Source organism: Micropterus salmoides, unplaced genomic scaffold (assembly GCF_014851395.1).
Source record: "Micropterus salmoides isolate LMB-PRFRI ecotype aquatic unplaced genomic scaffold, ASM1485139v1 Ms_hic_scaffold_1589, whole genome shotgun sequence".
Classification (NCBI taxonomy): domain Eukaryota; kingdom Metazoa; phylum Chordata; class Actinopteri; order Centrarchiformes; family Centrarchidae; genus Micropterus; species Micropterus salmoides.
Genome location: NW_024040695.1, coordinates 776 through 28683, shown reverse-complemented (window position 1 = coordinate 28683; position 27908 = coordinate 776). Strand labels below are relative to the sequence as shown.

At 47.1% G+C, this 27908-nt stretch overlaps 1 protein-coding gene and 1 pseudogene across 1 annotated transcript; one reads left to right on the top strand and one right to left on the bottom strand.

Moving 5' to 3' along the window:
- Positions 1 to 71: 71 nt before the first annotated feature.
- Positions 72 to 17986, top strand: LOC119904852 (annotated as a pseudogene).
- A 5055-nt stretch (positions 17987 to 23041) lies between these two features.
- Positions 23042 to 27707, bottom strand: LOC119904853 (gonadotropin-releasing hormone II receptor-like; the record flags this gene model as incomplete). The annotated part of the gene is made up of 2 exons (XM_038721512.1): positions 23042 to 23927; positions 27506 to 27707. Coding segments are annotated over 2 exons (609 nt in total), but the record flags the coding sequence as incomplete, so codon positions are not given.
- Between the last annotated feature and the right edge of the window lie 201 nt (positions 27708 to 27908).

Below are 27908 nucleotides of genomic sequence, written 5' to 3'. Positions count from 1 at the left end.
AGAGTATAAGTGGTAGTATTTGGTTCACACACATAGTATAAGTGGTAGTATTTGGTCCACACAGAGGTGAGATGAGGGTGGTCCTGGAAGTCCTGGTGGTCCTTGAGAAGGGACAGGAGGTCCAGGAAGAGGTGAGGGTGGTCCTTGAGAAGGGACAGGAGGTCCTGGAAGTCCTGGTGGTCCTTGAGAAGGGACAGGAGGTCCAGGAAGAGGTGAGGGTGGTCCTTGAGAAGGGACAGGAGGTCCAGGAAGAGGTGAGGGTGGTCCTTGAGAAGGGACAGGAGGTCCTGGAAGAGGTGAGGGTGGTCCTTGAGAAGGGACAGGAGGTCCTGGAAGAGGTGAGGGTGGTCCTTGAGAAGGGACAGGAGGTCCTGGAAGAGGTGAGGGTGGTCCTTGAGAAGGGACAGGAGGTCCTGGAAGAGGTGAGAGTGGTCCGTGAGAAGGGACAGGAGGTCCTGGAAGTCCTGGTGGTCCTTGGGAAGGGACAGGAGGTCCAGGAAGAGGTGATGGTGGTCCTTGAGAAGGGACAGGAGGTCCAGGAAGAGGTGATGGTGGTCCGTGAGAAGGGACAGGAGGTCCTGGAAGTCCTGGTGGTCCTTGGGAAGGGACAGGAGGTCCTGGAAGAGGTGATGGTGGTCCTTGAGAAGGGACAGGAGGTCCTGGAAGAGGTGAGGGTGGTCCTTGAGAAGGGACAGGAGGTCCTGGAAGAGGTGAGGGTGGTCCTTGAGAAGGGACAGGAGGTCCTGGAAGAGGTGAGGGTGGTCCTTGAGAAGGGACAGGAGGTCCTGGAAGAGGTGAGAGTGGTCCGTGAGAAGGGACAGGAGGTCCTGGAAGTCCTGGTGGTCCTTGGGAAGGGACAGGAGGTCCAGGAAGAGGTGAGGGTGGTCCTTGAGAAGGGACAGGAGGTCCAGGAAGAGGTGATGGTGGTCCGTGAGAAGGGACAGGAGGTCCTGGAAGTCCTGGTGGTCCTTGGGAAGGGACAGGAGGTCCAGGAAGAGGTGATGGTGGTCCTTGAGAAGGGACAGGAGGTCCTGGAAGAGGTGAGAGTGGTCCTTGAGAAGGGACAGGAGGTCCAGGAAGAGGTGATGGTGGTCCGTGAGAAGGGACAGGAGGTCCAGGAAGAGGTGATGGTGGTCCGTGAGAAGGGACAGGAGGTCCTGGAAGTCCTGGTGGTCCTTGGGAAGGGACAGGAGGTCCAGGAAGAGGTGATGGTGGTCCTTGAGAAGGGACAGGAGGTCCTGGAAGAGGTGAGAGTGGTCCGTGAGAAGGGACAGGAGGTCCTGGAAGTCCTGGTGGTCCTTGGGAAGGGACAGGAGGTCCTGGAAGAGGTGAGGGTGGTCCGTGAGAAGGTGGAGCTGCAGGTGACAGAAAGTGAGTCAGCAGCTCCCTGATTGGCTCCAATTAGACACTTAGTGTTCCTAATAGTGAAGGATGGGGGGGGGGGGGGGGGGGGGGTCACTGCTGTGAAGTTCACAGTCACATTCAGGCGTTGCACAATACACCACTGAGAGCGAGGGGGGAGGGGGCGGAGCTTTAGGGGTCTGAACCTGAACTGAGACTCTCATGACCTTCAGGGGCCGAGGTCCCCGTCTGCAGGGCCGAGGGGGATTTTAGGGGATTTAGAGGGCAGGGCGGGGGGGGGGACTGTCTGCTCCAGTGTTTTAAATCACCCCCCCCTCTTTGTATAATGAGGACCCAGATGGGAGGCGGCTGGATTTAATCCTGAACGTGCAGCCGGAGTCACGTCAGACTTCAGTTCACACGGATCAGCTGATCGGAGACATGATGTCACCGCCTGTCCTCCTCAGAGACTTCCTGTTTGCAGACGATCTGAACTCTGCGTTTCATGAAGGAAGAACTTTGTCCTTGTGAGCCGACGTGAAAGTGACGTGGACGAATCAGAGTTTGTGTTTGAAGCTGCGCTCAGACTGAACACCTGCAGGTCAGCTGATCAGCTGCAGGTCAGCTGATCAGCTGCAGGTCAGGTGTTCAGTCTGAGCGTCGGCAGAATGAAATGAGATCCGGCTCGGGCCCAGATGGGCCCGGGACTGGATCCACATCCTTCTTTCACCTCATGCTAATTTCTCACGTCTCTCGGTTCTGAACCCACGGCGTCTGCTTCCTGTCCCTCCTGGAGACAGATTCGTCCTCTTCCTGAACACTTCCTCCCTCTTAAAGGGTTTGTCTTTATCTGAACCGAGGGTAAGAGGACGGACCGGGTCGAGCCCTGGACAGACCTGTGATGTTGGGCTGAGTGTCGGCGCAGGAGAACCACACCTGATCGGTTCTCATGTGGCCTCCGCAGACCGGTTTGGACTTTGGTTGATTTGTGCACCTGAAGTCTGACCCGTGTGAGTTCGGAGGATTCTGGTGGATCCGTCTTTGAATCCAGCCGCCAGGTGTATCTGAGTCTGGGCTCTGTTGGACCCAGTTTGACGAGTGGATCCGCCATCTCCGGCTGCTGGAGAGGCGTCTTCTCTGGACCCGGCTGTGGTTCTGGCTCCTGGTTCAGGAGCGAGGTTTATAAAAGGTTTATTTAGCAGAAGAAGTCGGAGCTGAAACATCAGCTTCAGTTTGTTCCTCCAAAGACGAACAATAAAGTTTGACTTGAACCTGGAAACGAGTCTTTGTGAGGCGGAGCAGCTGCAGCTGCAGTGTTGGTGTTTAGATGGATCTGTTGGGGGGGGGCTGTTGTGTCTGGCTTCACTTCTGTTGTCATTGTTGTTGTCATTCATCGTGGGGGGGGGGGGTCTGGGGGTCCAGGCGTCACGGAGGGTCCTGCTGCCGTCCGTCGTCTCGTTTCTCCTCCCACGTCTGAAAGACCAGCTGGGACCAGAACAAGATGGAGGACGGGGGGGGCATCGTCATCTGAACGATGTCACGGGGGGAGGGGGGGGGGCATGGGGAGCCTGGGAAAGTCACCTCGACCAAGTTCAAGTTGAAAAGAGATGGGGGGGGGGGGACAATGAGACGAGGCGTTCACTGACCCTCAGACAACAGAAATCTGCTGCATCACTAAAGAAATGTGAAAGTGTTTCAGCTGAAGCTTCGTCAGAAACGTGTCCAGCAGCGCCGCCTCATCTCCTGCTTCAGGGCATTTCTCCCTCAGGTTCGACTTGTCAGGCTGATTAAATATTTCCTGTGAAATTCCCTGAAACTGAATGATGACAAGAGAAAAGATTCTTCAGTTGGCAAAAAGAAATGATTTGGAACAGAAATGTCTGGCTGTCCTGCTTCACTCTGAGCTGGACATTTTAACGCCGTTACAAAGGTCACATTGTTAGAGTTGGACCCCTCCTCGCCTTGGCAGAGAGGCCAAACAGTAGTTTTTTCAGGATTGGGCTATTTACTGGTTTATCCAAATATATTAACAGGCTGATGTGGCAGTTTGACCTAGAACACGTCTCTCCAGTTTGAGCTTCCTGCAGCGTCAGGAAGTGATTTTGAAGCTCTTCTCGGTTCGGCACCTTGTCATCGCGCCGACCTTTTATCTGATTATTTTCCAGCTCTCAGCTCCTCTGCTGCTGCGTAATGTCCCCAGAACGAAGAGGAAAAAGGAAAAAGTTCGGTGTTTGGCTCTGAACAGACTTCCTGCCTCTAGAGACAGTTTGAAGTTCTTAATTAGTTACTAGTTAAAGTAATTATCATTTACAGGACGTGTTCTCAGCTGTTTAATAGAAAACGGACCTGAAGACGTCGACCTGCAGATAAAGAAATCGTCGCCGTTGCAGACGAACACGCTGATCAGAGATCTCCTGTTTCTGAAGTTTCAAACTTCTGCGTTTAAACATCGTGTGGCGAGAAGAGAACTCTGTCGGCCATGTTTGTTGGTCTGAAAAGAGCCTTGTTTTACCCAGAATGCACTGAAGACTGCTCTAATCTGTCTCACAAAATATATAAGGAGACCAGAGACGATACCAGGTTTCACCAGAGGAACGCCCACCCCCTCCCATCTGTTTACAGACTCATTCACTCTGAGGACTGGGGGGAGGGGTCTTTAACAGAGCTGTCAATCAAAGTTTGCAGTGCAGAGTTCAAGTGCAGCTTCAGTTTATTTACTCTGTTAAACTGATTCAGGCTTTTATTCTGAAAGTTTTCATCATTAATTACTTTAAACATTTAATTAAAGATTCATTTCTGCAGCTCCCATGATGCTTTGCTGTCCCTCAGTCAGACTGGGAGGCCAGTTCAGCTCCCAGTTAGTGATCCAGTGTGTTTTCATCACAGAGCATCAGTCAGTACAACACAAAACTTCTCTCAAGTACAAGTACACAGTATCAGCAGTAATATGAACCCTCAGTGCTGATATTACTTCCTGTTTTCATCAACGGTGAATTAATAATACATTTGTGTTATTCATCATCAACAGCTTCATCATCATCATCACCTTCATCATCACCACCTTCATCGTCATCTGACAGCCAGTGAGTATTTCCTGTTTGTCCTCCTCCGATACATTTTCCTTGTCTGAAACTCTCACTTCTTCCTCCTCATTTTTATTGAACTTTTATTAACTTTTATAAATAATAATAATGCAGAAAAATTAAATTAAATATTAGTTAATAAATAAATCTATGAATAACTACAGAAACGTTGACGCTAATTTATCAGGTTTCATTCTGTTTCATACGTTTTATTTATTTCTGTATTACCTACAACCAGTAAGACCAAACTGAGGGCAAAATAAACACACTGGGAGACCAAACTGAGGGTAGTATAGAAACGCCTACAGACCAAACTGAGGGCAAATACAAAAACACTGACAGACCAAACTGAGGATAAATATAAAAACACTAACAGACCAAACTGAGGGCAAAAATATAAAGTCTACAGACCGAACTAAGGGCAAAATATAGACATTCCTACAGAACAAACTGAGGGCAGGTAAACACATTCCTACAGACCCTACTGAGGGCAGAAAAGTTTTATTGTCTCACCTGGTCTCTTCCTCTCAGGTGCGGTCGGGGCCTCAGAGCTGGCCTTCCTCCAAGAACCCAGTGATGTCATTGCGGTGAGGGATCGACCCTGATGCTGGACTGTCAGGTGGAGGGGGAGGGGCCAATCTCCATCACCTGGAGACGGAATGGCGTCCCCGTGGCAACTGGCGAGAAGGCGGTGGTGCTCAGGAACGGCACGCTGCTCATCAGGAACTTCTCTAAGAGGCGAGAGAGCAACGAGACGGACGCCGGAGAGTACGACTGCGCCGCCCAGAACCGCTACGGCATGTTGATCAGCCGTAAGGCCCGAGTCCTGCTCGCCTGTGAGTCACATGACCACGCCGCAACACACCGATCACACACACACACACACACGTAGCGACTCACCTGTCTGTCTCCCCCCCAGCCCTGCCCAAGTTCCTGTCTCACCCAGAGTCTGTGGCTGTGGGCGAAGGGGGCGTGGCCAGACTCACCTGTCAGGTAAATGGAATCCCAGAAGCCACCATCACCTGGCAGAGAGACCGCCAGCCTCTGAGCACCGAGGACCCCAGGTAGCTCTCACCTTTACATACTGCAGTATCTAACACGTACTTTATCTGTACTTTACACATGTATTTAATGTATACTTAATATGTAAATATTTAATATGCACTTTATGTGTGATGTGACATTAAAGTTCATTCTTAGAAGAAATCGTCACTCAAAGTCCACTGACCAGCTTTTTCAGGGCTTTCAGCCACGTCTGTGATCTTCCTCTGCAGACAGATGCTTGTGGTGACCTGCCGATCACATGATCAGATAGATAGTCCGGCGGTCATGTGATGAAGTCTTATCTGTGGTTGAAAGCTCTGGAGAAACCTAGTAAAATACACAGTTTGTGTTGTACTTGATGTGTTTACAGGTACACGCTGCTCCCTAACGGCGTGCTGCAGATCACCGCCGTTCGGCGAACAGACGGCGGTTCGTTTCGCTGCGTCGCCTCCAACATCGCCAACACTCGCTACAGCCAGGAGGCCCAGCTGTCTGTCACCGGTAAGTAGAACAGGGTTTTTACCTGTTCAGGACCCGGTCTTCCGGACTCTGTCTTCAGGACTACCTGTTCAGGACCCGGTCTTCAGGACTCTGTCTTCAGGACTTAGGACGCGGTCTCTCTCTCTCTCTGTGCTGATGATTGTTTCCGGTTCTGGTCCAGTTGCAGGATCCAGGATCTACCGGGAACCCGTCATCCTGTCCGGTCCTCAGAACCTCACCATCAACGTCCACCAGACCGCCATCTTGGAGTGCATCGCCACAGGAAACCCCCGCCCCATCGTGTCCTGGAGTCGCCTCGGTAACCACAGCACCAGAAAAAACATTGTTTATTTAAAAAGTTATAGATTTATTTTTTAAAGGGACAGCGCACCTTAATGAACATTTCTGCTGGCAGATTTATTTTCACCTGTAGTCCCTGCCGGTACACGCCGGTACACGCCAGTACACGCCATTACACGCCATTACACGCCAGTACACGCCAGTACACGCCATTACAGGCCATTACACGCCAGTACACGCCATTACAGGCCATTACACGCCAGTACACGCCATTACACGCCATTACACGCCATTACACCCGGTACACGCCAGTACACGCCATTACACGCCATTACACGCCAGTACACGCCATTACAGGCCATTACACGCCAGTACACGCCATTACAGGCCATTACACGCCATTACACGCCAGTACACGCCATTACAGGCCATTACACGCCAGTACACGCCATTACACGCCATTACACGCCATTACACCCCGGTACACGCCAGTACACGCCATTACACGCCATTACACGCCAGTACACGCCATTACACGCCATTACACCCCGGTACACCCCGGTACACGCTAGTACACGCCATTACACGCCAGTACACGCCATTACACGCCAGTACACGCCATTACACGCCAGTACACGCCATTACACGCCATTACACGCCAGTACACGCCATTACACACCATTACACGCCAGTACACGCCATTACACCCCGGTACACGCCAGTACACGCCATTACACGCCATTACACGCCAGTACACGCCAGTACACGCCATTACACGCCATTACACGCCATTACACCCCGGTACACCCCGGTACACGCTAGTACACGCCATTACACGCCAGTACACGCCAGTACACGCCAGTACACGCCAGTACACGCCAGTACACACCAGTACACGTAAGTACACACCAGTACACGCCAGTACACGCCAGTACACGCCAGTACTCACCAGTACACGCCATTACACGCCATTACACCCCGGTACACCCCGGTACACGCTAGTACACGCCATTACACGCCAGTACACGCCAGTACACGCCAGTACACGCCAGTACACGCCAGTACACGCCAGTACACGCCAGTACACGCCATTACACCCCGGTACACCCCGGTACACGCTAGTACACGCCATTACACGCCAGTACACGCCAGTACACACCAGTACACGTAAGTACACGCCAGTACACGCCAGTACACGCCAGTACACGCCAGTACTCACCAGTACACGGCATTACACGCCATTACACGCCATTACACCCCGGTACACCCCGGTACACGCCATTACACGCCATTACACGCCATTACACGCCATTACACGCCAGTACACGCCAGTACACGCCAGTACACACCAGTACACGGCATGACACGCCAGTACACGCCAGTACACGCCAGTACACGCCAGTACACGCCATTACACGCCGGTACACGCCGGTACACGCCGGTACACGCCGGTACACGCCGGTACACGCCGGTACACGCCGGTACACGCCATTACACGCCGGTACACGCCAGTACACCCGGTACACGCCAGTACACGCCGGTACACGCCGGTACACGCCGGTACACGCCATTACACGCCATTACACGCCAGTACACGCCAGTACACGCCAGTACACGCCATTACACGCCAGTACACGCCAGTACACAAGCCAAACATGTTTGTCGGAGCATCAGGAGCTCAGCGTGTAACTTTCAGCTTTGGCCCCAGTTTCTCATCGTGGTCGTTCAGTGCAGTAACCATGGTAACACAATGCCCTGTGTGTGTCAGACGGCCGGTCGATCGGCGTGGAGGGCGTCCAGGTGTTGGGGACGGGGAACCTGATGATCTCTGACGCCACGCTGCAGCATTCAGGAGTTTACGTCTGTTCAGCAAACCGACCCGGGAGCAGGTCCAGGAGAACCGCCCTGGGACGCCTCGTAGTACAAGGTATGTACAGTATTCATGTTTTTATACTCTGAATACATCAGAAGCTCCGCCTCCTCCTCTCAGATGACAGTATAATCGACCGCTCTGCTGCCAGCAGACGTCCTCGTCTCTGATTGGTCGTCTCTGACGTGAACGCCCACATGGCTGGATTATTATTATTATTATGGGCGTCATGTGACCGCTGACGCCGATTGATTGTTAGTGGTTGGCGAGCTGATGCGCTGGGTGCTGGACCGCAGGCTCCCGGTTCACGGAAACCCTGAGGTTTCCTGCAGACAGACGAGCTGAAGGCGGGGGGGGCGGGGGTCAGAGGTCACGCAGACTGTGTGTGCGAGTGTTTCCCACACTGAGCGCTTCATTAGAATAAAGATTAGCATGTGAAGAGTCCCACTTCACAATGAGGACTTCATTCACGCTGAAAGTCCGTCTGTCGCACAGAGAACACCAATATTCACACGACACAAAGACTAAAACATTTAAACAATAATCAGAATAATATAGAATCTGTTGATTTTATTATTTATTAAATTAAAGGATCCGCAACCATCAGCGCAGAAACAGAGCAGAACCATATTAAAAGAGGAATCTGCATCACACTGTGAAAGCTTTGACATGAACCAGGACCAGGACCAGGACCTGATCCAGATCTGTGGCTGAATAAACTTCTCTAATTAATCCATAAGAATGGTTTTAAATTATTAATAACCTTCAGTCTGATATTCTGCACTTTGACCTGAGAGTCTTCACAGAATGAAATAAACTTGAACTTGTCTCTGTGTGTTAAAGGTCGTCGTCTCCACAAATCAGCTTTCCCTCTCTGTTAATGACCCCCCCCCCCTTTATTGATGAATGGCTTCTATTCACCCCCCTCCCCCTCTGACCTCTGACCCCCCTGTAGAAAGGGGCGGTCCTTCAGGAGGTTATTTGAGGGGACAGATGACACTTATGTATATGTGGTGTCCCTGTTACCGTGGAGACGGAGCAGCCAAAGGCGAGACAGCACCTGTCTGTCTGACGTGGGGAGGGGCGGGGTCAGAGGTCAAAGTGGCATTCAAACAAGTTCAAGTTGAGCTGTTTAATTTAAGCGTGTGAACATGAAGGAGAGGAAAGTGTTTCCACAAACATTCACCTGAAGAACGCCGAGAACATCAGAACTAACGTTCCTAATAAGAACTAATTAATATAAGAGCTCATAAACTTTATTAGTTTATTAATATATATATAAGAGCTCATAAACTTTATTAGTTTTATTAATATATATATAAGAGCTCATAAACTTTATTAGTTTTATTAATATATATATAAGAGCTCATAAACTTTATTAGTTTTATTAATATATATATAAGAAATAATAAACTTATTAGTTTTATTAATATATATAAGAAATAATAAACTTTATTAGTTTTATTAATATATATAAGTAATAATAAACTTTATTAGTTTTATTAATATATATATAAGAAATAATAAACTTTATTAGTTTTTCTGGAAAGTCGGCGGTTCGATCCCTGGCTCCCCCTGGTTGCGTGTCAAAGTGTCCTTGGCAAGATACTGAACCCCGATTTGCCCCTGGCGGCTGTTCTGCCAGTGTATGAATGTGTGTGACTGGTGAATGCAGATGTAGTGTAAAAGCACTTGAGTGGTCGAAACACTAGAAAGGCGCTATACAAGTACGGAGCATTTACATTTACATTTGCTGGACCCTAATGTTTTATTTAGAATTATGATTTAATTTGCACCTCAATAACTGGAACTGTTCATGTTGGGAAAACTTGGTTTGAGTAAAAAATACTAATAATGATTAATAATAAGAAAATTTAAATAATTATTTAATCATTTATGCACGACAGGTTCAGACTTCACTACAGAAAGAAAATGTTACTCCTTCAGGAGGAGATGATATAATGATGCTCCCCCCCCCTTCTTCTCCCCCTCCTCTCTGTACAGCTCCTCCAGAGTTTGTGCAGTGGCCTCAGTCAGTCTCCAGACCAGCAGGTGGCAGCGCCGTCTTCAGCTGCACGGCGTCCGGCGCCCCTGAACCTCACCTCATCTGGCTGAAGAACGGGAAGCTGCTGACGCCCAGCGGCAACGTCAAGCTCACCAACGGGAACACGTAAGAACGCCGTCACACAAGTGTCAGTTCTGACAGAAACAGCAGATTAAGAGGTTAAAGTTCAGTTTGTTCACACAAAGATCGGTTCCTCTCAAAGGTTCTTGAAGAACTACAGTTACAACAGGAACTTCACCACTTGTTCTAATGTTCTTCTCTAAAAAATGATCTGAAACACATCATTGATGGATCAACATGATCGCTGCGAAGTCCTGACTCACTGGCCTCTTCTTCTGTGGTCTCTTCATCCAACACGGTTTTATAACTGTTCAGTGTAACTTTACTTTGATCATCAGAGTATCTCAGCTGAAAGCAGCTACATGTGCTCTCAGTATTACTATATCAACTTATATGAATATATCACTGTTGTTATGTGTAATAATAAGAATCTTTATTTGTAGAGCACTTTTGTGTAATCAGCTGTTAGAGGCTGTTAGTGACATTACCTGCAGGAAAAGGCCCACTTTAATCTGTAAAACACATTTAACACAAATGAAATCATCACAAACTAACTGCCAGATATTGGACCTGGAGCCTCCGGGGCCCCTGGAGCCTGTCCTGCACAGACTGAGTAGCTCCTCTCTGTCTCCACCTGCAGGACTCTCGCCATCACCCGTATCACCCCCGAGGACGAGGCCATCTATCAGTGCATAGCAGAGAACAGCGCCGGCACCAACCAGGCCAGCGCCCGCCTCGCCATCAGCCAGGGGGCCGATCTACCCGAGGCCCCGCTGGCCTCAAGGCCATGGCCCTCAGCTCCACCATTATGCAGCTGACCTGGGAACAGCCAACAGAGGCCGTCAGTCAGCAGATTATAGGATATGTCCTGCACATCAGACGACTGGGGGGTAAGGAACTGAAATGAGCCGACAACGTGAGATTAGCAGTAATCTGTCTTTCTTTCTAAGTAATCTTTGATCTCTGACCTCCTCAGAGCCGGACAGCGCAGAGCTGCAGGAGGCAGTCAGTAAGACCACCTTCAGACACGAGGTTAACAACCTGGAAGCTGCCACCACTTACTCCATCTACCTGAAGGCTTATTCTGCTCTGGGGGGAAGCCAGCAGTCCAACACCATCACCGCCACCACACATGGAGGCGGTAAGTCCACCTTAAACATCTTCACATTTTGAAAAAGTCCAAATTGGGCCCAAAGTGTCAATATTTTGTGGGGCCCCAATTATTTCCCAGCGCTGCCTTAACGCTCTTGGGCCTGGAGTTCACCAGAGCTTCACAGGTTGCCTCTGGAGTCCTCTTCCACTCCTCCATGACAACATCACGGAGCTGGTGGATGTTAGAGACCTTGTGCTCCTCCACCTTCCGTTTGAGGAGCCCCACAGATGCTCAGTAGGGTTCAGGTCTGGGGACCCTCAGCTTCTTTAGTGAGGCAGAGGTCGTCTTGGAGGTGTGTTTGGGGTCGTTATCATGTTGGAATACTGCCCTGCGGCCCGGTCTCTGAAGGGAGGGGATCTGGTCTGCTTCAGTATGTCACAGTACATGTTGGCATTCATGGTTCCCTCAGTGAGCTGGAGCTCCCAAGTGCCGGCAGCACTCATGCAGCCCCAGACCAGGACACTTTGTCCTCCTCACCTGGTTGCTGCAACACACGCTTGACACCATCTGAACCAGATAAGTTTATCTTGGTCTCATCAGACCACAGGACCTGGTTCCAGTAATCCATGTCCACAGTCTGCTGGTCTTCAGCAAACTGTTTGCAGCTTTCTTGTGCATCATCTTTAGAAGAGGCTTCCTTCTGGGTCGACAGCCATGCAGACCGGTTTGATGCAGTGTGCGGCGTATGGGCTGAGCCCTGACAGGCCGACCCCCCCACCCCTTCAACCTCTGCAGCAATGCCGGCAGCACTCAGACGTCTGTTTCCCAAAGACAACCTCTGGATGTGACGCTGAGCACGTGCACTCAGCTGCTTTGGTCGACCATGGCGAGGCCTGTTCTGAGTGGAACCTGTCCTGGTGAACCGCTGTATGGTCTCGGCCACCGTGCTGCAGCTCAGTTTCAGGGTCTTGGCGGTCTTCTTACAGCCTCGGCCATCTTTATGTAGAGCAACCGTTCTTTGTTTCAGATCCTCAGTTCTTTACCATGAGGTGCCATGTTGAACTTCCAGTGAGCAGTATGAGGGAGTGTGAGAGTGACATCACCAAATTTAACCTGCTCCCCATTCACACCTGAGACCCTGTAACACTAACGGGTCACATGACACTGGGGAGGGAAAATGGCTGATTGGGATAATCAGATATTTACAGAAATATGAGGAGTGAGATACTGGATACTCAGCTTTGCTCAGTCTGGCTGTAACTCCAATATCTGTAGACAGTAAAACTGTCAGACAGTCTGAACTACAGTTTGTTGAATGACTGTTTGTCTCTGTCTCTCCCACAGTTCCCAGTTCTCCCAGTTTCTTCACTAAAGTCCTGAACCAGACGGCGATGCAGGTGTACTGGGAGCTGCCCAGTAAGCCGGGGAAACTGGAGGGCTTCAGACTGGAGTATCGCGGGGTTTCCAACCCAGACGTTAAGGGGCAGGAGACCCTCCCAGGACACATCAACACCCACACCATCTCCCACCTGGGTCAGTTAAAGGGACAGTACAGCAGCTTACTGACAGCTTAAGTCTCACAAAGAGGAAAACAATTAGCTTGTTAGCTAACCAGCTGGTCACCAGTTCTTTCTGTAGTCAGGTGTTTTGGTCAAACTGTAACTACATTCTTCTTCTTTAATAAACATGAGTCAACAAGAGTTAACTGACATTTAATTCAAATAAAATGAAGTGCTTTGTATGTTAACGTTGGAATATACAAATGACAGGAAATAGAATTTAAAAAAATAAATAGAGAATGTTGCTGATGTTTCTGCCTGATAATCACTCTGTGAGATGAGTTCAGTGTTTCAGAGGTTTGTTGTTTCCCTCCTGCAGAGCCGGCAGCAGTTTATGAGATCCAGCTGGTGGCGTTTAACGGGAACGGAGACAGTCCGTCCAACCGCCGCCTCGTGTCTCTGGCAGAGGGACAAAAGACTGCAGCAAGTAAGAGCCTCAACGTGACCTCTGAACCCTGACACCCTGACCTCTGACCCCTGACCCCTCTGAAACCAGTGGAACCAGTATAATGTGGTGTTTCTTGTCTCCATCAGCCGGGCCGAGATGTAACTGTGATCGGTCAGATGGATCCATGTCCACGCTGCTGATCGGTGTTCATAGCGGCCTCGCCTGCATCCTCTGCTGCCTGCTCTTCATCCTGCTGGGATACAGGCGCAAGTAAGACCTTCATCACCCCCAATATCACCATCATCATCATCTTCATCATCACTGTCATCCCCATCATCACCACCATCATCACTATCATCCCCATCATCACCACCATCATCACTATCATCCCCATCATCACCACCATCACCACTATCATTACTATCATCACCACCATCACCACTATCATTACTATCATCTTCATCATCACCATCATCACCACTATCATTACTATCATCTTCATCATCACCACTATCATTACTATCATCTTCATCATCACCATCATCACCACTATCATTACTATCATCTTCATCATCACCACCATCATTACTATCATCTTCACCATCAACATCATCACCACCATCACCATTACCACCATCATCACTATCATCTTTATCATCACCACTATCATTACTATCATCTTCATCATCACCACCATCATTACTATCATCTTCACCATCAACATCATCACCACCATCACCATTACCACCATCATCACTATCATCTTTATCATCACTATCATCACCACTATCATTACTATCATCTTCATCATCAACATCATCACCACCATCATTACTATCATCACCATCATCACCATCATCACCACTATCATCACTATCATCTTCATCATCACCATCATCACCACCATCATTATTATCATCACCATCATCACCACTATCATCACTATCATTTTCATCATCACCATCATCACCACCATCATGATTATCATCTTCACCATCAACATCATCACCACCATCATCACTATCATCTTCACCATCAACATCATCACCACCATCACCATTACCACCATCATTACTATCATCACCATCATCACCACTATCATCACTATCATCTTCATCATCACCATCATCACCACCATCATTATTATCATCACCATCATCACCACTATCATCACTATCATTTTCATCATCACCATCATCACCACCATCATGATTATCATCTTCACCATCAACATCATCACCACCATCATCACTATCATCTTCACCATCAACATCATCACCACCATCACCATTACCACCATCATCACTATTATCTTTATCATCACCATCATCACCACTATCATTACTATCATCTTCATCATCAACATCATCACCACCATCATTACTATCATCACCATCATCATCACTATCATCTTCATCATCACCACCATCATTACTATCATCTTCACCACCAGCATCATCACCACCATCATCACTATCATCTTCATCATCAACATCATCACCACCAACATTACTATCATCACCATCATCACCACCATCATTACTATCATCTTCACCATCAACATCATCACCACCATCATTACTATCATCTTCACCATCAACATCATCACCACCATCATTACTATCATCTTCACCACCAACATCATCACCACCATCATTACTATCATCTTCATCATCAACATCATCACCACCATCATCACTATCATCTTCACCATCAACATCATCACCACCATCACCATTACCACCATCATCACTATCATCTTTATCATCACCATCATCACCACTATCATCACTATCATCTTCATCATCAACTTCATCATCAACATCATTACTATCATCACCATCATCACCACTATCATCACTATCATCTTCATCATCACCATCATCACCACCATCATTACTATCATCTTCACCACCAACATCACCACCATCATCACTATCATCTTCATCACCACCAACATCACCACCATCATCACTATCATCTTCATCATCACCATCATCACCACTATCATTACTATCATCTTCATCATCAACATCATCACCACCATCATTACTATCATCTTCATCATCACCATCATTACTATCATCTTCATCATCACTTTCATCACCACCATCATCACTATCATCTTCACCATCAACATCACCACCACTATCATCTTTATCACCACCACTGTCATCTTTATCATCACCACTATCATCACTATCATCTTCATCATCACCACTATCATCACTATCATCACCATCATCACCATCATTACTATCATCACCATCATCACCACTATCATTACATCATCTTCATCATCACTTTCATCACCACTATCATCACCATCATCACCACTATCATTACATCATCTTCATCATCACTTTCATCACCACTATCATCACCATCATCACCACTATCATCACTATCATCAACATCATCACTATCAAGTTCATCATCACCACTATCATCACAATCATCATCACCATCATTACCACCATCATCACCACTATCATCACAATCATCTTCATCATCACCATCTTCACTATCATCTTCATCATCACCATCATCACCACTATCATCACTATCATCTTCATCATCACCACTATCATCACTATCATCTTCATCATCACCACCATCATCACCACTATCATCACTATCATCTTTATCATCAACATCATCACTATCAAGTTCATCATCACCATCATCACTATCAAGTTCATCATCACCATCATCACTATCATCTTCATCATCACCATCATCATCACTATCATCTTTATCATCAACATCATCACTATCAAGTTCATCATCACCATCTTCACTATCATCTTCATCATCACCATCATCACCACTATCATCACTATCATCATCATCACTGTCGTCACCACTATCATCACTATCATCTTCATCATCACCATCATCACCACCATCATCACCACTATCATCACTATCATCAACATCATCAACATCATCACTATCAAGTTCATCATCACCACTATCATCACAATCATCATCACCATCATCACCACCATCATCACCACTATCATCACAATCATCTTCATCATCACCATCATCACCACTATCATCACTATCATCTTCATCATCACCACTATCATCACTATCATCTTCATCACCACCATCATCACCACTATCATCACTATCATCTTTATCATCAACATCATCACTATCAAGTTCATCATCACCATCATCACTATCATCTTCATCATCACCATCATCATCACTATCATCTTTATCATCAACATCATCACTATCATCTTCATCATCACCATCATCGCTATCATCTTCATCATCAACATCATCACCACTATCATTACAATCATCTTCATCACCACCACCATCACCACTATCATCACTATCATCTTTATTAACATCATCACCACTATCATCACTATCATCTTCATCATCACCATCATCATCACCATCACCATGACGACTACCATCATCTTCACCATCCTCACTCTGTTCTATGTTCAGTCTCTTCTGCAGGAAGGCAGCAAGCTGGGAGACTCCGCCCACCCTGAATGGTGTGAGAGGTCCTAAAGGTCACGTAGCTGAGAGCATCGAGCTGAGCCAGGTAACACTCCAGAGCACATCCTCCCTCCATTATCTCCTTCTTCCATCTGTCTAGGTATCCATGGCAACCATGACAATAACACCTACATTCTCATTTATTTCTGCTGCCATTAAACCAGTTACCATGGTTACAGGTGTTTATCTGTTCCAGCAAACTGTTTGAACAGAAGTCCACCCACTTTATGCTAACACTGTTCCTGTCTCCGCCCACAGAGGTGTGACTCCACCCCTCCACCAGTGATGGTCATGGTTGAACCAACTCCACCCGTCCAGCCTGGCACAGGCACCGGATAACCCCCCCCTCCCCCCAGCCCCCCAGCCCCCCAGCCCCTGGTGGCGTTCTCTGCTCCAGACAGCCTTACAGCCTTACAGCCTTGATGAATGACTGACAGTTTATGATGAGTCTGAGGAAGATCCGGAGAGCTCTGATACCACACGGTAACAGAACCATGAAGTACTCCAGATATCCACGAGCTTTCATTGCAATTCATGATGATTTGGTCTTTAGACCGAAACCAAAGCGGACTTCTTTGATCCGATCGTTAAAATGACTCGGGCTGCTTCCCGTGTGGTATCAGGTGCTGACGCTGTGGCGTCCCGGACGCTTTCTGTTGAAACCAAAACCTTTTTTCTTCAGTTTGGGGTAGTTTTGAGTTTGTCGCCGTCGGTGCCCAGTTTTCTAAGACGATGAGGCCTTCCACCGGTCTGACCAGAGACCGGGTCCTCAGAGGATCCACTGTGGGTTTAGTTGAACTACCTGACAGGTGATGTTGATCCTCGGAGGCCCGGAGCCAAAGGGATTCATTATTACTCTGGTCGGCAGGTGACTGTAGAGGACGTTAGCTCTCTGCGCTGCTTTAGCCTTTTAGTGTTTGTTTGTCTCACCGAGTTCGCCTCAGGTCAGGATGTAGAGGAAGCCGGCAGCTGGCTGATCTCCCGCCCTCCCTCCCTCCCTCCCTCCCTCCCTCCCTCCTTCCCTCCCTCCTCTGACTCCTTCACCAAACTCTACCTCCAAAGAGAGCTACCTCGGGCTCAACGCCAAACGCCTGACAAGCGACCGTTAGCCATCTGCTGCTGGTCATGCTAACCTACCTCTTAACCAAAAGGCCCCTCTGGGGCCACGTTGCCATTTTCTACCTTTTGTACCAATGCTGATGTCCTGTGCCTGACAGTCACACAGAAACTGTGACGGTTGCTCGTTCGGTCCATTGTTGTCCCCCTCAAAGAGACCACAGAAGATCTCTGCTGTCTTTGAGTTTGTGCTTGTTTGACTCCTGACTGATCTGTCTGACTCCAACAACTTCCTCCAGTGCTGCTTCCAGGACCCAAGACCTGTTTCGGATCTGAAATCCCACATTAGCGAAGGATCTTGTCTTCTAGGCTCTATAAACCTGTTTTAGATCTTAGGTTCAAGAGTGCCGAACCTGGCCTCAGATCTGAGCTTGCAAGCTTTTATAATGTCTTGAGTCCAAAAACCTGCTTGTACATCGGAGTAACCTTCCACAGATTTGAGTTTCTAGAGTCCAAAAACTGAACATAGTCCTGAGTTTTAACATTGCAATCTCGACAGCATAACAACCTGGACGTCTCACCTTTCAAGGTCCAGAAAACAATTCAGGAAATCATATTTAAAGACTTCTGGAGGTTGTAGGTTTCTAAATTCTCAGTTTCCACAGCAGATAAATCTGCTCCAAAGTCTGACTGCCATAGAGTTTAACGAGTCCTGACCTTCAACAGTCCAAGACCTGATCCAGAGTCTTTGTCTCTGCAGCCTAGTGTTCAACAGGTTGGGTCCTGAAGCTCTCTGCAGATGTTGGAGAACGAAACTTTAAGATGTTTGATTGTTTGAAGTGGACAGAGTCTGTCCTGGTCCTCATGGAGACGCCTCCACTGCACACGTCTCCCCTGAGGAAATGTTGAGGAGTTCAGCATCAGGAATTTTCGGCCTCTCCAGATGTCTCGGTGAGAGACGTCTCAGCCCTTTTCTGTCCCGAGTCTTAATGAATTTTAACAGCCACTTCCTGCCACCTGTCTGCAGGTGTGTGCTGCCTCGCCTGTTTAAAGCGACCTCTAATGTATAATAATGTCTGAAAGTAATTTCTAAACGTTCCTGTAGAAGCTTTCTGTAGCGTTTCAGCCAAACGTCCAAATATTCTTTAAAAACCAGCTGAACGACGTCCAAAGAGAAAAACAGGTCTCACCATTTTCTGTTCAAACGGTTTGTTTTCACTTTGTGTTTCCAGAGTTCAAGAACAAACCAAAAGAAATACTTTCCCATTTTATATTCCAGATGAACACAGGGGACGTGGAAATATATTTTCATAGATTGTGACAGGATGAGTTTAAAGAGCCAAATAGCCGAATGATAGAAACACTTTGACCAAAGGCTCCACAATGATCCTGAAACATCACCGAGTCTTTACAGCTTCTGTCTCTGCTACTGACAGTGACTCTGAGACCCGAGACCCCAAGACCAGAGACCCTGAGACCCTGAGTAACAAAAACCTTGAAATGGAAATGTGACTTTCTGTGTGACATTTATTTTGACTTAATGCATCCAAACTGGTTTTTAACTTGTAACTAACTTATAAGCAGAACCAAATCCTGCTTGTTAGGTTCGTTTTGAGTGTGTGAGCAGATTAACGAGTCTCATCGAGTCTCATCGAGTCTCATCGAGTCTCATCGAGTCTCATCAATTGAACTCACACAGTCTCAATGATAAGACCCACCAGATCGATGCTGTCCGTCATAGAGTCAAAAGTCTTGTTGGGTCTCGAGTCGCACTCATTCTGTCATGCCACATTGAGTCATGTCCAGTCTCATGGACCCTCTGCTGTCCTCTGGGTCAAAGGTCACCAAGTGTTTCTAAAAATATAAAAATGTTTATGATGTTCTTTTTCTAGAACTTTCTTCTTTCAGTTCATATTTTTCTGTCACTGCCGTTCGGTGGTGAGGAGGAAATTCTGCCAAAATGACCTTTTAAAATGTTTATTGTTGCTAATAATATTATGATTCTTACCTTTTTACTCTGTTTTCTATTGTTTGACTTTCTTCTTTCTGTTAGTTGAATGATGTGAAAATATTTTAGAATTTAAGAAATGTCGTGTTTTCAGCTGAAGGTAGAAACACTGATTATTAAACTCCTCAGGTTTCATTTTTTACAGTGGACATAAGAAGCCATTCATGTGATTATTATTGATTATGTGATTATATTCTACACAGACGTTCAGTGTTACCTGATTATTTTCCCTTGTAGTTTAATTTCAGCCTGTCAACACGCTGTAGAAACTAAAGATGTAGAGATCGTAGAGTGAGTGAAGGCTAGAACCAATGAGAAAAGTGATGCTTTAATGTTTCTGATTTCTTTTCTCTCAAAACATTTTATTTTCATTAATGTCATAAAAATGTTAAAACAGCATCCCAAAGCTTTAAACTGCTTTTTTAACAGAAGAGACGACACAGAAACATAAGAGTTCAAAACCAGAGTGACACCTAGATCGTGTTCACACGGAAGAAGAGTTACATTTTTGACAGTTTTTGTATGAGGTTTGGTTTGTTACCATCCTAAAGTTTCACTGGAGGAACTCTTCTCTGTATTTGAACGTGTTTCCGAGGATCTTTCTGTCTGTTGTCCTTTCTGATGTTTAGACACATGAAAACCAAATAAAACTGGATAGAAGCAGAAAACAGATGTCTTGTTTTTTTATTAACAATTCTTTTGAATCAGCAGCTCATGAAGGTTTAAGAAAAACTGCATTTTAACTTCACTGGATGGACTGATTATCTGGAAGTATCGATGAGCTGTCAGTATATTTCGCGTTTTTTATGTTTAATTTTAGTGTGGGGGAGAGCCGGGACGATTGAAACACAGCGATTTTCTCGGAGCCTAGTCTGATATGCCAAACTAGCTCAGCACATACAGAACACATACAGAACCGAGAAAAATCAGGTGGATACGTCACTCTTTCACCGAGTTATCCGAAAGAAGCTGTTTCCAGTCACGGAAAGTAAATTCACTCAAGTGATGAATGACGAGTTGTGTTTATGGTGTCATGGTCACATGACAGATCAGTTAGTGCTTTAACACATCCTGAAGTTTTAAATGTCAAAGTTTTACAGTTTAGAAGCGAGTGAAGTTTAAACATCTCGTCACCTTATTTAGATACGCCGGGGGGGGGCGGCAGAGTCATCCAGGCTGCCGGCCGGACCACCAGGATGCTCACAGCCAAATAACAGGGTCTTCAGAGTAGACCAGGACAACAGGCTGCAGATGTGGATAAAAAAGAGCAGCACAGATCTGATCCTAATGTGCATTAGCTGTTAGATTTTCTAGTTAGCTAGCTAAGTTATATTTATACTATTTTTTATTAAGAAAAAGGACATAATGAGTTTGCAATCACGTATTAAGAAGGGTAGTGTCACGCTTTCTAAATAACAAGAATAACAGAAACTATTTAAATGTACGTTGTTGTGTTTCTTCTGTCCTGCACAGACATGACAACAACAAATGATTTCTGTCTGTAATGTTATAAAAGGAGGTATATCTGAAAAGTGTTTCAGTCGTGCCGGCTCGCCCCTAATTTATCTTTATTTTATTAGTTCTTTGTTTATGGATCTTTTTGAATCTTTAAACATTTCAGGTGTTGTGTCTCAGGTGAACAGGTGTGACTGATGTGTCCTTTAAACACTGAACTCACTGCTGTCAGCTGATTGGTTCAAGTGAAGCCCGGTTCTCGGGTCTTATCCTGCTCGACCCATCAGCCAATCACAGGATCCTGCTATCTGCACTCTCAGCAACGGGCATCTCAGGCAAAGCACTCCTGTGGTTCGAATCCTACCTCTCTGGGCGATCCTACACTGTGTTGTGGAAAGGACAATTGTCCTCGTCCCACTGCCTCTCCACAGGGGCCCCAAGGCTCAGTGCTAGGGCCCCTTCTCTTCTCAGTTTACACCACCTCACTGGGGCCAATCATTCGCTTGCATGGCTTCTCTCACCGCTGCTACGCAGACGATGCGCAGCTCTACCTATCCTTCCCGCCAGACGACCCCACCGTCTCAGCGTGTATCACGGACTGTCTCTCGGACATATCTGCATGGACGAAGTCTCGCCACCTTCAACTAAACCTCTCTGAGACTGAACTCTTGGTCATTCCAGGCAAGCAATTTATCCACCATAACATCACACTACAACCTGGCTCCTCAGTCGTCACTCACCAGCGTGGTGAGAAACTTCATGACTGACCAGCTGTCCTTCTCATCTTGCTGCTGTCTCTCCGTCGTGACGCTTTGCTCTATTCAACATCAGAAAAATCAGCCCCTCCCTCACTCAGCACGCCACCCAGCTCCTGGTCCAGGCCACTCTGCCCTCCAGCTCTTCAGCTTGTGAAACCCCTACAGATGGTTCAGCAGTCTGGTTTCTGATCAGCCTAAAAGGACTCATGTTCCTCCATTACTCAGTGACCTCCACTGGCTCCTCGGGGCCTCCAGAATCAAATCCAAGTCCCTGATGCTGCATACAGAGCTACTACTGGGTCTGCAACATCTACCTAAACTCCATAATTCAAGCCTACGTTCCTTCTGGGCCACGGCGCTCCTCGAACGAACGCCGCCTGGCTCTGCCATCCCTTCACACAAAGCGACCTCAGTCCCTGTTCTCATCTGTGACACCACGATGGTGGAACGAGCCACCACACGCCATCAGAGCAGGAACGTCCCTCTCTGACTTCAAGAAGCTCCTGAACACTTCCTCTGATAACACCTCAAACCTCTAACATGCACTTCCTGTCCTTCTTCTTCTGTCCCCTCACAGTTCTCTGGTAGTGATGGCTTCTTCCCCAGGTATTCACCCCACTGATGCCGTACGTGTTAACAGCTCTTACTAGTATTTATTTTAACTTGTAGATCTCTGAATGTATTGATGCTTGTTGTTCCTCAGATGGAAGTCTATTTGGATAAAAGCTTCTGTCACATGAGTGACTGTAAACTCACCTGATTCTTTCATAGTGACGATGATCCAAAAGTAGAGCAGAGACGTTTTTATGAATTACCACAAAATGTCAATTATCTGTCATTAAAAAGATTATTAATTACCAAGAATCTGATAATTTTTCTGAACGTTAACGAACCTCATCGTCTTGTTAACATCGTTGACCTTCTGATGAAATGATCAATAAAAAGCTGTTCAGTTATCAGAAACATTAGCAGACTCAGATTTTATTAAAGGATCAATAACTGACATGAAGAACTTCCTGTTTGTGCTGGATACATTCATAATGTGATGAAATTAAACTGTGATTATTAACGTGGCATCAAAGCTTCTCTGAATCTGTGGGAACCTTCAGAACAAACCAAAACATCACCTCAAAGGAAACCTGGGAACAGAACCAGAGAACAGAATCATTGGATCAATAAAAGCTCTGCAGATTTCTTCCTGCGAGACTCGACTCATCTTCAGTGAAGAAACAGAAAACTTTTCACATCTAAAACAGAATTTTACTAAATCGGTTCAACATGAAAACATTTGCTCTGAACAGACGAACCAGATATTTCTGTCCTGTTGGAGCTGCAGGAAGTGATCCTGATCCACCTGCCGGTCCAGCTCAGGTTTTCACACTCGTTCACAGGTACAGAATGTGACAACATCAAACTCCTGTCCTCTGATTGGTCAGTGTTGGTCTCCTGCAGCCTGTTTGTTGTTGGCGGGGTCCGACTCGTGCTCGCCGCTGTGAGGACCCTCTCTGGCAGATAGGCGGTCCAGCGATCGCGGCGAGGCGTTGCTCCTCGTCCTGCGGCAGCAGGCGGCGAGGTCGGCCCTGAAGGACGGCGTGTAGAAGCCGTAGATGACAGGGTCGCAGCAGGTGTTCAGGTTCCCGAACACGAAGAGGGCGTGATGGACGTACTCAGGTGTGACGTGCAGCATGTCTGGCTGGAACCAGTACCAGATCCCTAGCAGGTAGTACGGAGTCCAGCACACCACGAAGGACAGCACGATGACCACTGTCATCTTCAGAGTCTTCATCCGAGCCTTCGGGATAATGTCGGTGCCACTGCGACGCAGGTACGACTCACCTGCTGAGAGAGGGAGGGGCTCCGTTAGTGATGTCAGTATAGTACAGGTGTGTCTTACTCTGGTCTGCTGTGATACAGGTGTGTTTCAGGTGTGATACAGAAGTGTTTCAGGTGTGTCTTACTCTGGTCTCCTGTAATACAGGTGTGATACAGGTGTGATACAGAAGTGTTTCAGGTGTGACACAGAAGTGTTTCAGGTGTGTCTTACTCTGGTCTCCTGTGATACAGGAGTGACACAGGAGTGATACAGATGTGATACAGGTGTGATACAGAAGTGTTTCAGGTGTGTCTTACTCTGGTCTCCTGTGACACAGGAGTGACATAGGAGTGATACAGATGTGATACAGGTGTGATACAGAAGTGTTTCAGGTGTGTCTTACTCTGTTCTCCTGTGACACAGGAGTGACACAGGAGTGATACAGATGTGATACAGGTGTGATACAGAAGTGTTTCAGGTGTGTCTTACTCTGGTCTCCTGTGAAACAGGAGTGACACAGCAGTGACACTGGAGTGACACAGCAGTGACACAGGAGTGATACAGGTGTGATACAGAATTGTTTCAGGTGTGTCTTACTCTGGTCTCCTGTGACACAGGAGTGACACAGGAGTGACATGGGAGTGATACAGGAGTGGCACAGGAGTGATACAGGTGTGATACAGGTGTGATACAGGAGTGTTTCAGGTGTGATACAGGAGTGACACAGGAGTGATACAGGAGTGACACAGGAGTGATACAGGTGTGATACAGGAGTGATACAGGTGTGATACAGGTGTGATACAGGAGTGACACAGGAGTGATACAGGTGTGATACAGAAGTGTTTGAGGTGTGTCTTACTTTGGTCTCCTGTGATACAAGTGTGTTTCAGGTGTGATACAGAAGTGTTTCAGGTGTGTCTTACTCTGGTCTCCTGTGATACAGGTGTGATACAGGAGTGATACAGGAGTGACACAGGAGTGATACAGGTGTGATACAGGTGTGACACAGGAGTGATACAGGTGTGATACAGAAGTGTTTGAGGTGTGTCTTACTTTGGTCTCCTGTGATACAAGTGTGTTTCAGGTGTGATACAGAAGTGTTTCAGGTGTGTCTTACTCTGGTCTCCTGTGATACAGGTGTGATACAGGAGTGATACAGGAGTGACACAGGAGTGACACAGGAGTGATACAGGAGTGACACAGGAGTGATACAGGAGTGATACAGGAGTGACATAGGAGTGATACAGGAGTGACACAGGAGTGATACAGGTGTGATACAGGAGTGACACAGGAGTGATACAGGTGTGATACAGGAGTGATACAGGTGTGATACAGGAGTGACACAGGAGTGATACAGGAGTGACACAGGAGTGATACAGGTGTGATACAGAAGTGTTTAAGGTGTGTCTTACTTTGGTCTCCTGTGATACAAGTGTGTTTCAGGTGTGATCCAGAAGTGTTTGAGGTGTGTCTTACTCTGGTCTCCTGTGATACAGGTGTGATACAGGAGTGATACAGGAGTGACACAGGAGTGATACAGGTGTGATACAGGTGTGATACAGGTGTGATACAGGAGTGACACAGGAGTGATACAGGAGTGACACAGGAGTGATACAGGTGTGATACAGAAGTGTTTAAGGTGTGTCTTACTTTGGTCTCCTGTGATACAGGTGTGATACAGGAGTGACACAGGAGTGATACAGGTGTGATACAGAAGTGTTTGAGGTGTGTCTTACTCTGGTCTCCTGTGATACAGGTGTGATACAGGAGTGATACAGGAGTGACAGAGGAGTGACACAGGAGTGATACAGGAGTGACACAGGAGTGATACAGGAGTGATACAGGAGTGACATAGGAGTGATACAGGAGTGACACAGGAGTGATACAGGTGTGGTACAGGAGTGATACATGTGTGATACAGGAGTGTTTGAGGTGTGTCTTACTCTGGTCTCCTGTGATACAGGTGTGATACAGGAGTGATACAGGAGTGACACAGGAGTGATACAGAAGTGTTTGAGGTGTGTCTTACTCTGGTCTCCTGTGATACAGGAGTGATACAGGAGTGTTTGAGGTGTGTCTTACTCTGGTCTCCTGTGATACAGGTGTGTTCAGGTGTGATACAGAAGTGTTTCAGGTGTGTCTTACTCTGGTCTCCTGTGATACAGGTGTGATACATGTGGTACAGGAGTGACACAGGAGTGATACAGGTGTGATACAGGAGTGATACAGGTGTGGTACAGGAGTGATACATGTGTGATACAGGAGTGTTTGAGGTGTGTCTTACTCTGGTCTCCTGTGATACAGGTGTGATACAGGAGTGATACAGGAGTGACACAGGAGTGATACAGAAGTGTTTGAGGTGTGTCTTACTCTGGTCTCCTGTGATACAGGAGTGATACAGGAGTGTTTGAGGTGTGTCTTACTCTGGTCTCCTGTGATACAGGTGTGTTCAGGTGTGATACAGAAGTGTTTCAGGTGTGTCTTACTCTGGTCTCCTGTGATACAGGTGTGATACATGTGTGGTACAGGAGTGACACAGGAGTGATACAGGTGTGATACATGTGTGATACATGTGTGATACAGGAGTGATACAGGAATGTTTCAGGTGTGATACAGGAGTGTTTCAGGTGTGATAAAGGTGTGTTTCAGGTGTGTCTTACTCTGGTCTCCTGTGATACAGGTGTGATACAGGAGTGGCACAGGAGTGATACAGGTGTGATACATGTGTGATACAGGAGTGATACAGGTGTGATACATGTGTGGTACAGGTGTGATACATGTGTGATACAGGAGTGATACAGGAATGTTTCAGGTCTGTCTTACTCTGGTCTCCTGTGATACAGGTGTGATACATGTGTGGTACAGGAGTGACACAGGAGTGATAAAGGTGTGATACATGTGTGGTACAGGAGTGACACAGGAGGGATACAGGTGTGTTTCAGGTGTGATAAAGGTGTGTTTCAGGTGTCTTACTCTGGTCTCCTGTGATACAGGTATGATACAGGAGTGACACAGGAGCAATACAGGTGTGATACATGTGTGGTACAGGAGTGACACAGGATTGATACAGGTGTGATACAGGAGTGTTTCAGGTGTGATAAAGGTGTGTTTCAGGTGTGTCTCCTGTGATACAGGTGTGATATAGGTGTGTGTCAGTTGTGAACAGCCGTGTTTCAGGTGTGATATAGGAGTGTTTTAGGCGTGATACAGGTGTGTGTTACTCTGGTCTCCTGTGGTACAGGTGTGATACAGGTGTAATATAGGTGTGATACAGGTATGATACAGGTGTGTGTCAGGTGTGATACAGGTGTGTTTCAGGTGTGATAAAGGTGTGTTCCAGGTGTGTCTTACTCTGGTCTCCTGTGATACAGGTGTGTTTCAGGAGTGATACAGGTGTGTTTCAGGTGTGATACGGGTGTAATACAGGTGTGATAGAGGTGTAATACAGGTGTGTCTTACCTTTGTTTCTCAGGTGCTGCAGGTGGATGTGCAGCAGGATGAACAGGTGTGAGACAGGTGTGATGCAGGTGTGAGACACATGTGAGACAGGTGTGTTTCAGTGGTGATACAGGTGTGATGCAGGTCTGATACAGGTGTGTCTTACCTTTGTTTCTCAGGTGCTGTAGGTGGATGTGCAGCAGGATGCGGCTGTAGCAGCAGCTCATCACCAGCAGGGGGACGACGTAAAGTGTGGTGAAGTGGAACATGTTGTAGGAGGTTTCCTGCCAGCGGCGGCTGAAGCTGCCGTGAGTCGCGCACTGAGTGAAGTCGACGCCCTCCACCCTGATTGCCCGGAAGATAAACAGCTGCAGGAGACAGACGCAGGAGTTTTACTGCTACCTGAGCACAAGTGGAGATTTATCAAGAGTCTCAATCCCAACTGACCAGAATGATGGCAGTTTATTAACAGGGGCTGTTTTTATAATAATGTCTCTACATTTCTGGAACAGCCTCCACCTGGCTAAAGACAGCAAACTAAAGCCCTTATTTTAATGCAGTGCACCTGC